Source organism: Oncorhynchus gorbuscha, linkage group LG15 (genome assembly GCF_021184085.1).
Source record: "Oncorhynchus gorbuscha isolate QuinsamMale2020 ecotype Even-year linkage group LG15, OgorEven_v1.0, whole genome shotgun sequence".
NCBI classification, from domain to species: domain Eukaryota; kingdom Metazoa; phylum Chordata; class Actinopteri; order Salmoniformes; family Salmonidae; genus Oncorhynchus; species Oncorhynchus gorbuscha.
The window spans coordinates 49,274,396-49,286,813 of NC_060187.1; the positions used below are offsets into that span (position 1 = coordinate 49,274,396).

General features: G+C 46.0%; 1 protein-coding gene across 26 annotated transcripts in view; it reads left to right on the forward strand.

Moving 5' to 3' along the window:
• Positions 1-12,418, forward strand: part of LOC123997434 (receptor-type tyrosine-protein phosphatase S-like) — a 293,600-nt gene that overhangs the window by 262,547 nt on the left and 18,635 nt on the right. For all 26 annotated transcript variants that reach the window (XM_046301649.1, XM_046301651.1, XM_046301659.1 and 23 more), the window contains 4 exons: positions 2,584-2,869; positions 6,693-6,871; positions 7,169-7,295; positions 7,529-7,654. In XM_046301649.1, coding sequence (XP_046157605.1) covers positions 2,584-2,869; positions 6,693-6,871; positions 7,169-7,295; positions 7,529-7,654 — 718 coding nt within the window. The remainder of the gene's footprint in view (positions 1-2,583; positions 2,870-6,692; positions 6,872-7,168; positions 7,296-7,528; positions 7,655-12,418) is intronic.

The following is a 12,418-nucleotide window of genomic DNA, read 5'->3' on the forward strand; positions in this document are numbered from 1 at the left end:
CCCCAGGTGGTGAGGGTAGGTAACATCATCTCCACCCCATCCTCAACACTGGGGCCCCACAAGGGTGCGTTCTGAGCCCTCTCCTGTACACCCTGTTCACCCACGACTGCGTGGCCATGCACGCCTCCAACTCAATCATCAAGTTTGCAGACGACCCTACAGTGCTAAGCTTGATTACCAACAATGACGAGACGGCCTACAGGGAGGAGGTGAAGGCCCTCGGAGTGTGGTGTCAGGAAAATAACCTCCCACTCAACGTCAACAAAACAAAGTAGATGATCGTGGACTTCAGGAAACAGCAGAGGAAGCACCCCCCTATCCACATCGATGGGACAGTAGTGGAGAGGATAGTAAGTTTTAAGTTCCTCGGCGTACACATCACGGACAGACTGAATTGGTCCACCCACACAGACAGTGGTGAAGAAGGCGCAGCAGCGCCTCTTTAACCTCAGGAGGCTGAAGAAATTCGGCTTGTCACCAAAAGCACTCACACGCTTTTACAGATGCACAATCGAGAGCATCCTGTCGGGCTGTATCACCGCCTGGTACGGCAACTGCTCCACCCACAACCGTAAGGCTCTCCAGGGGGTAGTGAGGTCTGCACAACGCATCACCGGGGGCAAACTACCTGCCCTCCAGGAAAACTACACCACCCGATGTCACAGGAAGGCCATTCGGATCATCAAGGACAACAACCACCCGAGCCACTGCCTGTTCACCCCGCTATCATCCAGAAGGCGAGGTCAGTACAGGTGCATCAAAGCAGGGACCGAGAGACTGAAAAACAGCTTCTATCTCAAGGCCATCAGACTGTTAAACAGCCATCACTAACATTGAGTGGCTGCTGCCAACATACTGACTCAACTCCAGCCACTTTAATAATAGAAGAATATATGCAAAAAAATGTATCACTAGCCACTTTAAACAATGCCACTTAATATAATGTTTACATAGCCTACATTACTCATCTCATATGTATATACTGTATTCGATACCATCTTCTGCATCTATGCCGTTCTGTACCATCACTCATTCATATATTTTTATGTACATACTCTTCATCCCTTTACACTTGTGTGTGTATAAGGTAGTTGTTGTGAAATTGTTAGGTTAGATTACTCATTGGTTATTACTGCATTGTCAGAACTAGAAGCACAAGCATTTCGCTACACTCGCATTAACATCTGTTAACCATGTGTATGTGACAAATACAATTTGATTTGATTTGATACTTCAGAGTCAGTTGTACAACTGAATGCATTCAACTGAAATGTGTCTTCCGCATTTAACCCAACCCCTCTGAATCAGAGAGTTGCGGGGGGGGGGGGGGGGGCTGCCTTAATCAACATCCACGTCATTGGCGCCTGGGGATCAGTGGGTTAACTGCCTTGCTCAGGGGCAGAATGACACATTTTTACCTTGTCAGCTCGGAGATTCGATCCAGCTTTCGGACCAAACTAGGATGAGATTCAACTTGGTTAACGAGACTGCATAAGGATTCAACTAGGTTCGTTGAATGAGGTGTGTTAAGGTTTCCTCACTGTCTTCCAATGAACTATGGACCCGGGGCACTTGAGAAAAACAGCTCCTTATTCCTCAGAATACAGAGGCCAAATCGTAACCCTAAATTTTCCACTGACATCCGTAGATTACTGATTTTAAGTGTGCCGTTAGGATTCGATCCATACTTACAGTATCTTTGTTCACGCAGCATGGTAGTAGATCAATTATTCATATTTATTGGAAAGATATCCTCACTCACAGTATGTATGCTCTGAATTCAATGTACTAAATAGTTTACTGCCATGATAACAAACAAGGGTTCAACCAAGCGAGTTGTCGGTGGGAACCTACCATGTCAGTGGGAACCTGTACAGTTGCCCTCCCAAGTCAGGAGAACAACCACTGTTCAACAGCGTGAGCAATACACTTTACAATACACACGATACACATTAGTGTGTGTGTATGTGCGTGTGCTTGCGTGTGTGTTTGTACGGTTCAGTGCGTAGATCCAGTCACGCAGTACTGGTATAGCGGTATTAGTGGTGAGTAAAAGTCAAAGTCATAGCTCTCTAGTGTTTTAACACTAGACTGCAGGGCTCTGAGTCACTCACACACAAACACACACACACACAGACACTCATTCCTTATCAACTATGTCTCTCCTTCACGTCCTCTTTCGTCCCCTTCTCTTCCTCTCTTTGTTCCCGCGTTTTTCTCCTGGTCCGCCCCCTCTCTCTCTCTCCAACCCTCTGTTTGTTCCCCTTTCGTCACTCTCTCCTTCACCACCTCCTCCCTGACCCCTTGCGTCCCTCCATCCGTCGCTTTCAAATTCCCATTCAAACCCACTCTATTGGTGTCAGCAAGATGACCGCTGCAATGTAGATGTATTAGCATGACCGGGTCAAGCAGACATTGTCAATGCCACGAACGACAGACGGGAAATCCCGATCGCTCAAATCTCACATCTGTGATGAAATTCTTATCTGTCCGTCTTATGTGATTTCTCAAGAACAATCTCTAATGTTCTCTCTCATCTCTTCCCCCTTCCCCCTTTCCAATCCCCTCTCCCTCCTCCCCCAGTGCGGGCGTTGGGCGGACGGGCTGCTTCATCGTGATCGATGCCATGCTGGAGCGCATCAAGCACGAGAAGACGGTGGACATCTACGGCCACGTGACGCTCATGCGCTCGCAGCGGAACTACATGGTGCAGACGGAGGACCAGTACAGCTTCATCCACGATGCACTGCTGGAGGCGGTGGCGTGCGGCAACACGGAGGTGGCGGCCAGGAGCCTGTACTCCTACATCCAGAAGCTGGCCCAGGTGGAGACGGGCGAGCATGTCACCGGCATGGAGCTGGAGTTTAAGGTAGGGGATGCCGATAGGGTGTAGGGAAACTGGGGCTGGGGAGGCTGGGGAAGGTACGAACTGGAGGGCGTTTGTTTGGTAGAGTGGTGCGGAGCCTGAGTTTAAGGTAGGCCATAGACATGTAGGTACGTAGGCTGCGGTGACCCTGAGAGAGAGGCTGGGGAAAGGCACAAAATGGAGGTTTATTTCGGTTGAGGCCTACTACTATGAAATCTTAAATTATGAGGAGACAGAACATTTTATTTTTTTATCTTCAGTTGCTCTCAATACTCTGTCACATCCATGATATCTTTGAGCCAGAGGTAAAACACTAACGTTTGAATCTGAAATGGCCTTGGAAACATTTTAAATATATATTGACTTGTATATATTTTTATAACGGCACATTAGAATGGGCATGTCGATATCACACCCAATTGCTGGAGGTACAAATGTTTATAGACCGTTTATTATACCTCCTTCATGTGACCCTTAACCTCCATCATTCAGTCACTGTTTGCTCACACCACTCAATAGCATTGTCTTTTAAAAAGCTAGAAATTGAACAGTTAAACTGTCTGCTCTTTGTCTTTGGTGTGAATCCATTTCTGAAGGATTTCAAGTACTATCCTCCAGATAGAGCCGCTTTGTAATCAGCGTATAGACTCCAAAGGAAGGATTATTCTGTAAAGGCATAAAACGATGAATTTAAACTTAACAAATAACTGCTACGATGAGAACCCATTATCCGAACGTGGAAGTGCATGGAATGTGCCCAAACATTAAGCGAGAGACCGACGATCCAGTGCTATCCGAACTTTGTTGTTCCCCCTTTGCACAACGACACACTTGACCTTGAATTGCACATGTACATGCCCCTATCTCGCCTCAGAATCATTTGTAATATTCCCAGTGCCATTTATCATCTCGCAGCGCTAAGAAACAATAATGAGGACGGTTTCATCTGAGACATTTGCTACAGTACACCACGATATAATCTCTAACAGCTACAGCCCCGTCTGCAATAGCGATAATGGTACTGAGAGGTAATGCAGTCGCGTCGGATTAATAACGGCGAGCAGCGGCGGTCGTGGCGCGAGAGCGTTAGTGAAAGGATGTCATTAATAGTTAATGATGACGCACGGCGAGGTGAACGGCGAGGGCAAGCAGGGGGTTCCTCTCACTAATGAACAGAGAGACGTTACTGCGTCTTAGAAAGGAGTTGCTGCGACAGTTTAGTCAGCGTTTCCCAAACTCGGTCCTTGGGACCCCAAGGCTTGCACGTAGGGCTGGTATGGTGACCATATTACCGCCACACATGCGGTCACGAGTCATGACTCGCGGTCAAATTCAATGTGACCATTTAGTCACAGTAATTAGGCTTCTCCAAGCTCTGATGCTGCTGATAGTCATTAGTAGCCTACCAAACTTGCTAACTGCCTGGTACTCAGCACTCTATTGTCCCTCTAATCATCCTGGCATCGATGCAAATGTAATCGAAAATCAAACACTTCATGAGAGCTCATGAGCACATGTTGCACAACATTTCTATGCAATGAGTGAGAAAACAGAGTTTTGATGGCCTCTATTAAAAAGAGGAGGGTCCCATCAGCTTTCTATATGCTAGGCCTACAATATTTATTTCTCAACTTCCCTAATATTAAGCACATTGCTTCTCTTTACAACAGGAGTATAGCCTACCTGACTGGCATGAACATGAACCACAGGAAAAGCATCCTCCATTCCCTATTTAAGTGCATAGATGACATGTATTTTCTCCTAACCCTGTTTGGAGACAGTTGCATGATAATGGTCCATTCTAAATCAAAACAAATGTCACATATTATTTAGTATACAGTGCATTCAGAAAGTATTCAGACCCCTTGAATTGTTCCACATTTTGATACATTACGGCCTTATTCTAAAATGGATTAAATGTTTTTTCCCCTCATCAATCTACACACAATACCCCATAATGCCAAAGCAAAAAAACATTTTTAATATTATTTGTGAAAATGTATTAAAAAATAAAAACTGAAATATGACATTTACATAGGTATTCAGACTCTTTACTCAGTACTTTGTTGAAGCACCTTTGGCAGCAATTACAGCCTCAAGTCTTCTTGGGTATGACGGTAAAAGCTTGGCACACCTGTAGTTCAATCTTCTTTTCATCAGACCAGAGAATATTATTTCTCATGGTCAGTTTTTTAGGCGCCTTTTGGCAAACTCCAAGCGTGCTGTCATGTGCCTTTTACTAAGGAGTGGCTTCTGACTGGCTACTCTACGTACAATTCCTTTGACCTCATGGTTTGGTTTTTGCTCTGACATGCACTATGGGACCTTATATAGACAGGTGTGTGCTTTTCTAAATCATGTCCAATCAATTGAATTTACCACAGGTGGACTCCAATCAAGCTGTAACATTTCAAGGATGATCAATGGAAAGCTCAATTTCAAGTCTCATAGCAAAGGGTCTGAATTATTATTATTTTTTTTATAAATTTGCCAAAAAAAACGTTAACCTTTATTTGTCATTATGGGTTATTGTGTGTAGATTGATTAGGGGGGTTGCCAGATTGGTTGGTTTTCCAATCGAAACTCTCCCCCCGGAGTTTGGTGTAGTAACAGAACTGGGCGTCTTCAGCCTTGCACGCCAGTCTCATTCCAGTTGCCTCTGTTAAAGGGGGATCAAAGGGAAGAGAGGAGGGGATGGGGACAGGGGGGATTGACCCAAATCCAAGTGGCAATGACAGTCTGGGCTTTTGGCACCGAAAGAGGGATGGAGAGAGACGAGGTGGGTGAGGGAGAAAGAGAGGGGAAGAGGGAGAAAGAAACAATTACATTGGGGGACTGGGTGAGAGACATTTTAGGGAGGGAGGAAGGAGTAGCGAAAGTTAGGTCGAGAGAAAGATTGAGAAGGGATAGAGAGAGGCTGTCAGATAAAGTATAGCTTACACAAAGCAGACATCAAGGTCAAAGGAGTGAATAGGGAGAAGAGGGGGATGAGGTGTGTGTGTGTGTGTGAGGGATGATATTGTCAGACAGACTGACCCACAAACTGCCGTGATGGTCCCTTTGATGGTCATTTGTCAGTACAGGTCCCAATTTAGATCATGACACTGTGTGTGTGTGCACGGGCCTGCTCGAATGTATTCGGTGTGACTGTGTGCTCGACTGTGTGCAGAGCATATACCAGACTCCCATTATCAAAGACTTAAGTGACCCACTTTTTGCAGACGGGTTTACTGCCTCACAGAAACCCCTCTCTCCAGTTTCTGTTTGATGCTAGCTTGTTACAGGAGTACATAGTGGTGCTTCAAGTCATACTATTTTACCTCATAGCACCTCACACAAGACTTCACATTGCAAAGTACACTGGGATATGAAAAGGAAATGGGGAGTAGATTAAAGACTGTGTTCTTTGATTGCTCCATCCAGCCATACATTATGAAATCATTCATCAAATAGATATGTCTGCATTTTAAGGTGCTTCAGCGATCGTCTATGGCTCAGCTCTGTCTTGCTCAGATAACATCTCAGAGTTCTTTATTACTCTGCAGTCTTCCATCTCTCGCTCTCCTTCCATCTCTGCTTCTCTCTCTACCAATTTCTATCCTTTTGACTCTCGTTCCATATGACATTTATTCCTATCTCCCCCTACCCCTCTCCCTCCTTCCCTCTCTTCTCTCCCCTCTTCCCCCTACCCCTCTCCCGCCCTCTACATGTCCCTCTCCCTCCTTCCCTCTCTTCTCACCCATCTTCCCTCATCCCTCCACCGCTCCCTCTCGCCATTCCTCCCTTCATCCCTCCGTCCAATCCTCCGACTCTTCCTCCTCTATAGCGCCTGGCCAATTCCAAGGCCCACACGTCCAGGTTCATCAGTGCCAACCTGCCCTGCAACAAGTTCAAGAACCGTCTGGTGAACATCATGCCCTACGAGACCACCCGCGTCTGCCTGCAGCCCATCAGAGGCCTCGAGGGATCCGACTACATCAACTCCAGCTTCATCGACGGATACAGGTAGGTGGAATGGGTGTGGGGTCGGAAAGAGAGAGGAAGACGGGGAGGGGTGTGTGTTTGCGTGCATGCAACTGTGACTGTCTCTCTGTCTGTCTGACTCACCACACTACATGTCTGATGTGTGTGTGTGTGTGTGTGTGTGTGTGTGTGTGTGTGTGTGTGTGTGTGTGTGTGTGTGTGTGTGTGTGTGTGTGTGTGTGTGTGTGTGTGTGTGTGTGTGTGTGTGTGTGTGTGTGTGTGTGTGTGTGTGTGTGTGTGTGTGTGTGTGTGTGTGTGTGTGTGTGTGTGTGTTGCCAGGCAACAGAAGGCTTACATCGCCACGCAGGGCCCGTTGGCAGAGACCACAGAAGACTTCTGGAGGATGCTGTGGGAGAACAACTCTACCATCGTAGTCATGCTCACCAAACTCCGAGAGATGGGCAGGGTAGGAGACACTTTATCTCACTCACTCAGTCACAAAGACCCACTCAAGCATTCTTCTCTCTGTCCATCATTCAGTTATCCTCTGTAGTGCAGTCTGTACTATTACCCCAATGACAAACAGAGCACATGCCTAACCCGCACTGACTGTAGTCTATGTATTCACGCTCATCTCAGATCTATTTATCCTATGCCCCCTCCTCATATGTGTGTGTCTCTCTCTCTCTCTGTTCACAGGAAAAATGTCATCAGTACTGGCCCGCTGAGCGCTCGGCCAGGTACCAGTACTTTGTGGTGGACCCCATGGCTGAGTACAACATGCCCCAGTACATCCTCCGAGAGTTCAAAGTCACAGACGCCAGGGTATGTGTGTGTGTGTGTGTGTGTGTGTGTGTGTGTGTGTGTGTGTGTGTGTGTGTGTGTGTGTGTGTGTGTGTGTGTGTGTGTGTGTGTGTGTGTGTGTGTGTGTGTGTGTGTGTGTGTGTGTGTGTGTGTGTGTGTGTGTGTGTGTGTGTGTGTGTGTGTGTGTGTGTGTGTGTGTGTCCATGCGTATGTCCTTAGGGATGACACATTCTATTTCTATTCATGCCTCCCTCCCATTGATACTATGTCTAGAAACGCTACTGTCCTATACACTGAGTATACAAAACATTAAGAACACCTGCTCTTTCCATGACATAGACTGACCAGGTGAATCCAGGTGGAAGCTATGATGCCTTATTGATGTCACTTTTTCATATCCACTTCAACCAGTGTAGATGAAGGGGAGGAGACGGCTGAAAGAAGGATTTTTAAGCCTTGAAACAATTGAGACAAGGATGGTGTATGTGTGCCGTTCAGAGGGGGAATGGGCAAGACAAAAGTAGTTTCAATAGTTTCCCGTGTGTGTCAAGAATGGTCCACCGCCCAAAGGACATCCAGCCTACTTGACACAAATGCGGGAGGCATTGGAGTCAACATGGGCCAGCATCCCGAATGCTTTCGACACCTTGTAAAGTCCATGAATTGAGGCTGTTCTACTCAGTCTGCATGCCTAGTCTATGTTCCATTCAACCTTTCACCTGTATCATCAGTGAGGCTTGAGAAAGAAAACTGATTGAGGCTATTTTCCTCCATCACATGACAACGCAGTGCTGATAGGGTATGTGTCATGAGTATGCTAGTATGATTGCTCCTCATACCACCTTTAAAGGAGCAATCTGTAGTTCAAACAACAACAAAGGGGCCACTCCGCCACTGTTTTGGTAAACACCTGAGGGATTGGTTTGGAGAAGATCCCAGATTGCCCCTATTAACAACAATATTTAGATCCAGAGAGTTTTGACCTGACGAAGGAGCATACAGTGCCCTTTTTGTTCTTTTCATATATGTGTGTGCCATCCGCCCATTTCAAGGAAAAGCATGAGACCACAACCATTTCTATGATAATATGATTGTCAGTGATCTGTTTAAGCACAAAGGCCCATTCCACAGTATAGGCTACCATTTTGTGTCCAATGTAGCGGTAACTGTACTGCAGAACACTAGCCCACCTGGGACTGGCGGACATGTTGGATTGCTGCTTGAGCCAGCATGGCGGCTAGTTAGGAGCACTCATGTTGGTCTGGGAAGAAAAAAAACACTTTACACACTGGTCTAGCACTCAGCCCCCTGCGTCTCCCACTGGGCAGATTAGACATAAATGCTGCTTAAGCTGGTGTTCAAGGTACCACACATACAAACTATACCTTCCCCTACCACACACACACACACACACACACACACACACACACACACGCACACGCACACACACACACACACACACACACACACACACACACACACACACACACACACACACACACACACACACACACACACACACACACACACACACACACACACACACACACACACACACACACACACACACACACAGAGTAAGGAGTGCCTGGGAAAGGTGGACTGGAGCAGCAGCTGCAGTGGTGATGCTAGGCTGTGTTAATTGTGATTGAATCATCAAAGCGGCCCACTCCAGTAATCAGGTTGGGCCGCACACGTAAGGTCTCCCTAAGAAATGAAAGGGACCTCTAATCAGAGATGACTGGAAGAGGGAGACGGACGAGGAAAGTAGCGAGAGAGGTGGGTGGGTGGGAGAGAGGAGGAGGTTATGGGAGGTGGTTGGTATGCCTGTGTGGAAAGGGTAGGTGTGTGTGTGTGTGTGTGTGTGTGTGTGTGTGTGTGTGTGTGTGTGTGTGTGTGTGTGTGTGTGTGTGTGTGTGTGTGTGTGTGTGTGTGTGTGTGTGTGTGTGTGTGTGTGTGTGTGTGTGTGTGTGTGTGTGTGTGTGTGTGTGTGTGTGTGTGTGTGTGTGCGTGCAATAGCAGAGACTCCACACTTCAGTTGTCTCTGCTAGCGAGGCAGTCACGTATTTAATCACACAATTTGACACAGTGCGCAGACCCTGAGGTTGTGTGTTAAATGTATTTATTTAGATTTGTCTCTACGCGCTTCGTTAATTGTGTTGTTGTTGTATTTTTCTCCTCCTTCGCTTTTAATCCGCGCGGGGAGGCAAAACGTTTTTCAAATGAGGTTTAAAGGGAAAAAACAAAGGTTCAGAAAGGCGACAGAATGGTAAGCGAGAGATAAGAGAAAACAGTGGCTTGTGACAGTCAAATGAAAGACACTCTTGACACGGATGAGTCTGAAGAATAGTCGTCAAGGAAATGAGACAAGGCTAGGGGACTAGGGAGCGTTTTGGAGAGTATTAGGATGTTTTGGCCTTTTGCTTGGGACTCCATTTATACTGAACAAAAATATAAATGCAACATGCAACAATTTCAAAGATTTTACTGTGTTCCAGTTCATAGAAGGAAATCAGTCAACTGAAATAAATTCATTAGGCCCTTATCTATGGATTTCACATGACTGGGAATACAGATATGCATCTGTTGGTCACAGATACAACGCCTTCAAAAAAAGATAGGGGCGTAGATCATAAAACCAGTCCACCATCTGCCTCAAGCAGCCCGGCACATCTCCTTCGCATAGAGTTAATCAAGCTGCTGATTATGGAATGTGGAATGTTCTCTTCAGTGGCTGTGCGAAGTTGCTGGAAATTGGCGGGAGCTGGAACATGCTGTCGTAAATGTAGATCAAGAGCATCCCACACATTCCCAATGGGTGACATCTCTGGTGATTATGCAGGCCATGAAAGAACTGGGACATTTTCAAATTCCAGGAATTGTGTAGAGCCTTGCGACATAGGTCTGTGCATTATCATGCTGAAACATGAGGTGATGGTGGAAAATGAGTGGCATGTCAATGGGGCCTCAGGATGTCGTCACGGTATCTTTGTGCGTTCAAATTGCCATCACTAAAATGCAATTGTGTTCTTTGTCTATAGCTTATGCCTTCCCATTCCATAACCACACCGCCACCATGGGGCACTCTGTTCACAATGTTGACATCAGTAAACCGCTCGCCCACACAAACCCACACACGTGGTCTGTGGTTGTGAGGCTGTTTGGACCTACTGCCAAATTGACAAAGCTGCACATTTTAGAGTGACCTTTTATTGTCCCCAGCACAAGGTGCACCTGTGTAATGATCATGATGTTTAATCGCCATTTTGATATTCAACACCTGTCATGTTGATGGATTATCTTGGCAAAGGAAAAATGCTCATTAACATGGATGTAAACACATTTGTCCACAAAATTGAAATAAATAAGCTTTTTGTGCATATGGAAAATTTTGGGAATCTTTTATTTCAGCTCATGAAACATGGGACCAACACTTTACATGTTGCGTTTATATTTTTGTTCAGTGTAGAAGGGCTGGGTTCCAATTAAACATACAGCCAGCCTCCTCTCCTTTCCTTTTTTCCTTGTCTCCTTTCCTGACAATGGACCTGAAATCACTTGATAGGTATAAGCAGCATTGTGGAACCCAATCAACTCTGTCCAATGATCAGTGGTCATCAAGGAAGAAGACAGGGCTAAGTACTAGGGAATGTTTGAGGAGTATAAGGAGCCTTTGGTTCTGTATTGTGTCCTTAGCCTCAGTTGCCAAATTCAAATTCAGAGACCGTTTCCTTTCTCTTCCAGTCGACTACTGAAATTAAGATCCCACCATAATTGACTACCCTTCGGCAGAGATTCAAATAAAGCAATTTTCTCAATTAGTATAAGTCCAGTCCGCACCGATCTGGGTGGCCACCCCAAATTGGTCTTCCTCCCTTCCTGGCTGCATGCCATTTTTTTGCATGTCAGGTCCCTCCGTCCATCAGTCCTCCATCCGCGATTACCCCGTTTAACACAATGTTTAGAAGAAGACGCTTGTCACGCCAAATGCCCTATTGATTTCCTCTAACCGGGACTTATTCCACCGAAGAAATGACAGGCTAAAATGAGAGAAGGGCAGAGAGGCAGAGAGGCAGAGAGAGAGGCAGAGAGAGAGGCAGAGAGAGAGGCAGAGAGAGAGGCAGAGAGAGAGACAGAGAATAGTTAGAGAGAATAGTTAGAGAGAATAGTTAGAGAGGAGAGGGAGAGAGAGAGAGAGAGAGGAGAGAGAGGAGAGAGAGAGAATAGTTAGAGAGGAGAGAGAGAATAGTTAGAGAGGAGAGAGAGATAATAGAGAGAGAATAATTAGAGAGGAGAGGGAGAGAGAGAGAGAGGAGAGAGAGATAATAGTTAGAGAGGAGTGAGAATAGTTAGAGAGAATAATTAGAGAGGAGAGGGAGAGAGAGAGAGAGGAGAGAGAGATAATAGTTATAGAGAGAGTGAATAGTCAGAGAGAATAGTTAGAGAGGAGAGGGAGAGAGAGAGATAATAGTTAGAGAGAGAGCGAATAGTTAAAGAGAAAAGGAGAACTGATAGACTGTCAGGTGGACGTCAGGGGAGACAGGACATTGTGGTGTTGTATGAGGGTGAAGTTGAACTGGACCTGGGCCAGTTGTTGTTGTTATTGAGCTGTCTACTAGACACAGATAGCGACAACGTTGGGACTTGGCGGTTTGCTGACCCCAGATAAAGTTTCTATCTGGGGAGTGTGGTGAAACAGTTATTGTTTCTGTTCCTGAATCTGTTTCTTTTGCTTGGTATGTGGTCATCATTGTGGACAATGAGAGAGTCTGTGGCACGTAAAGT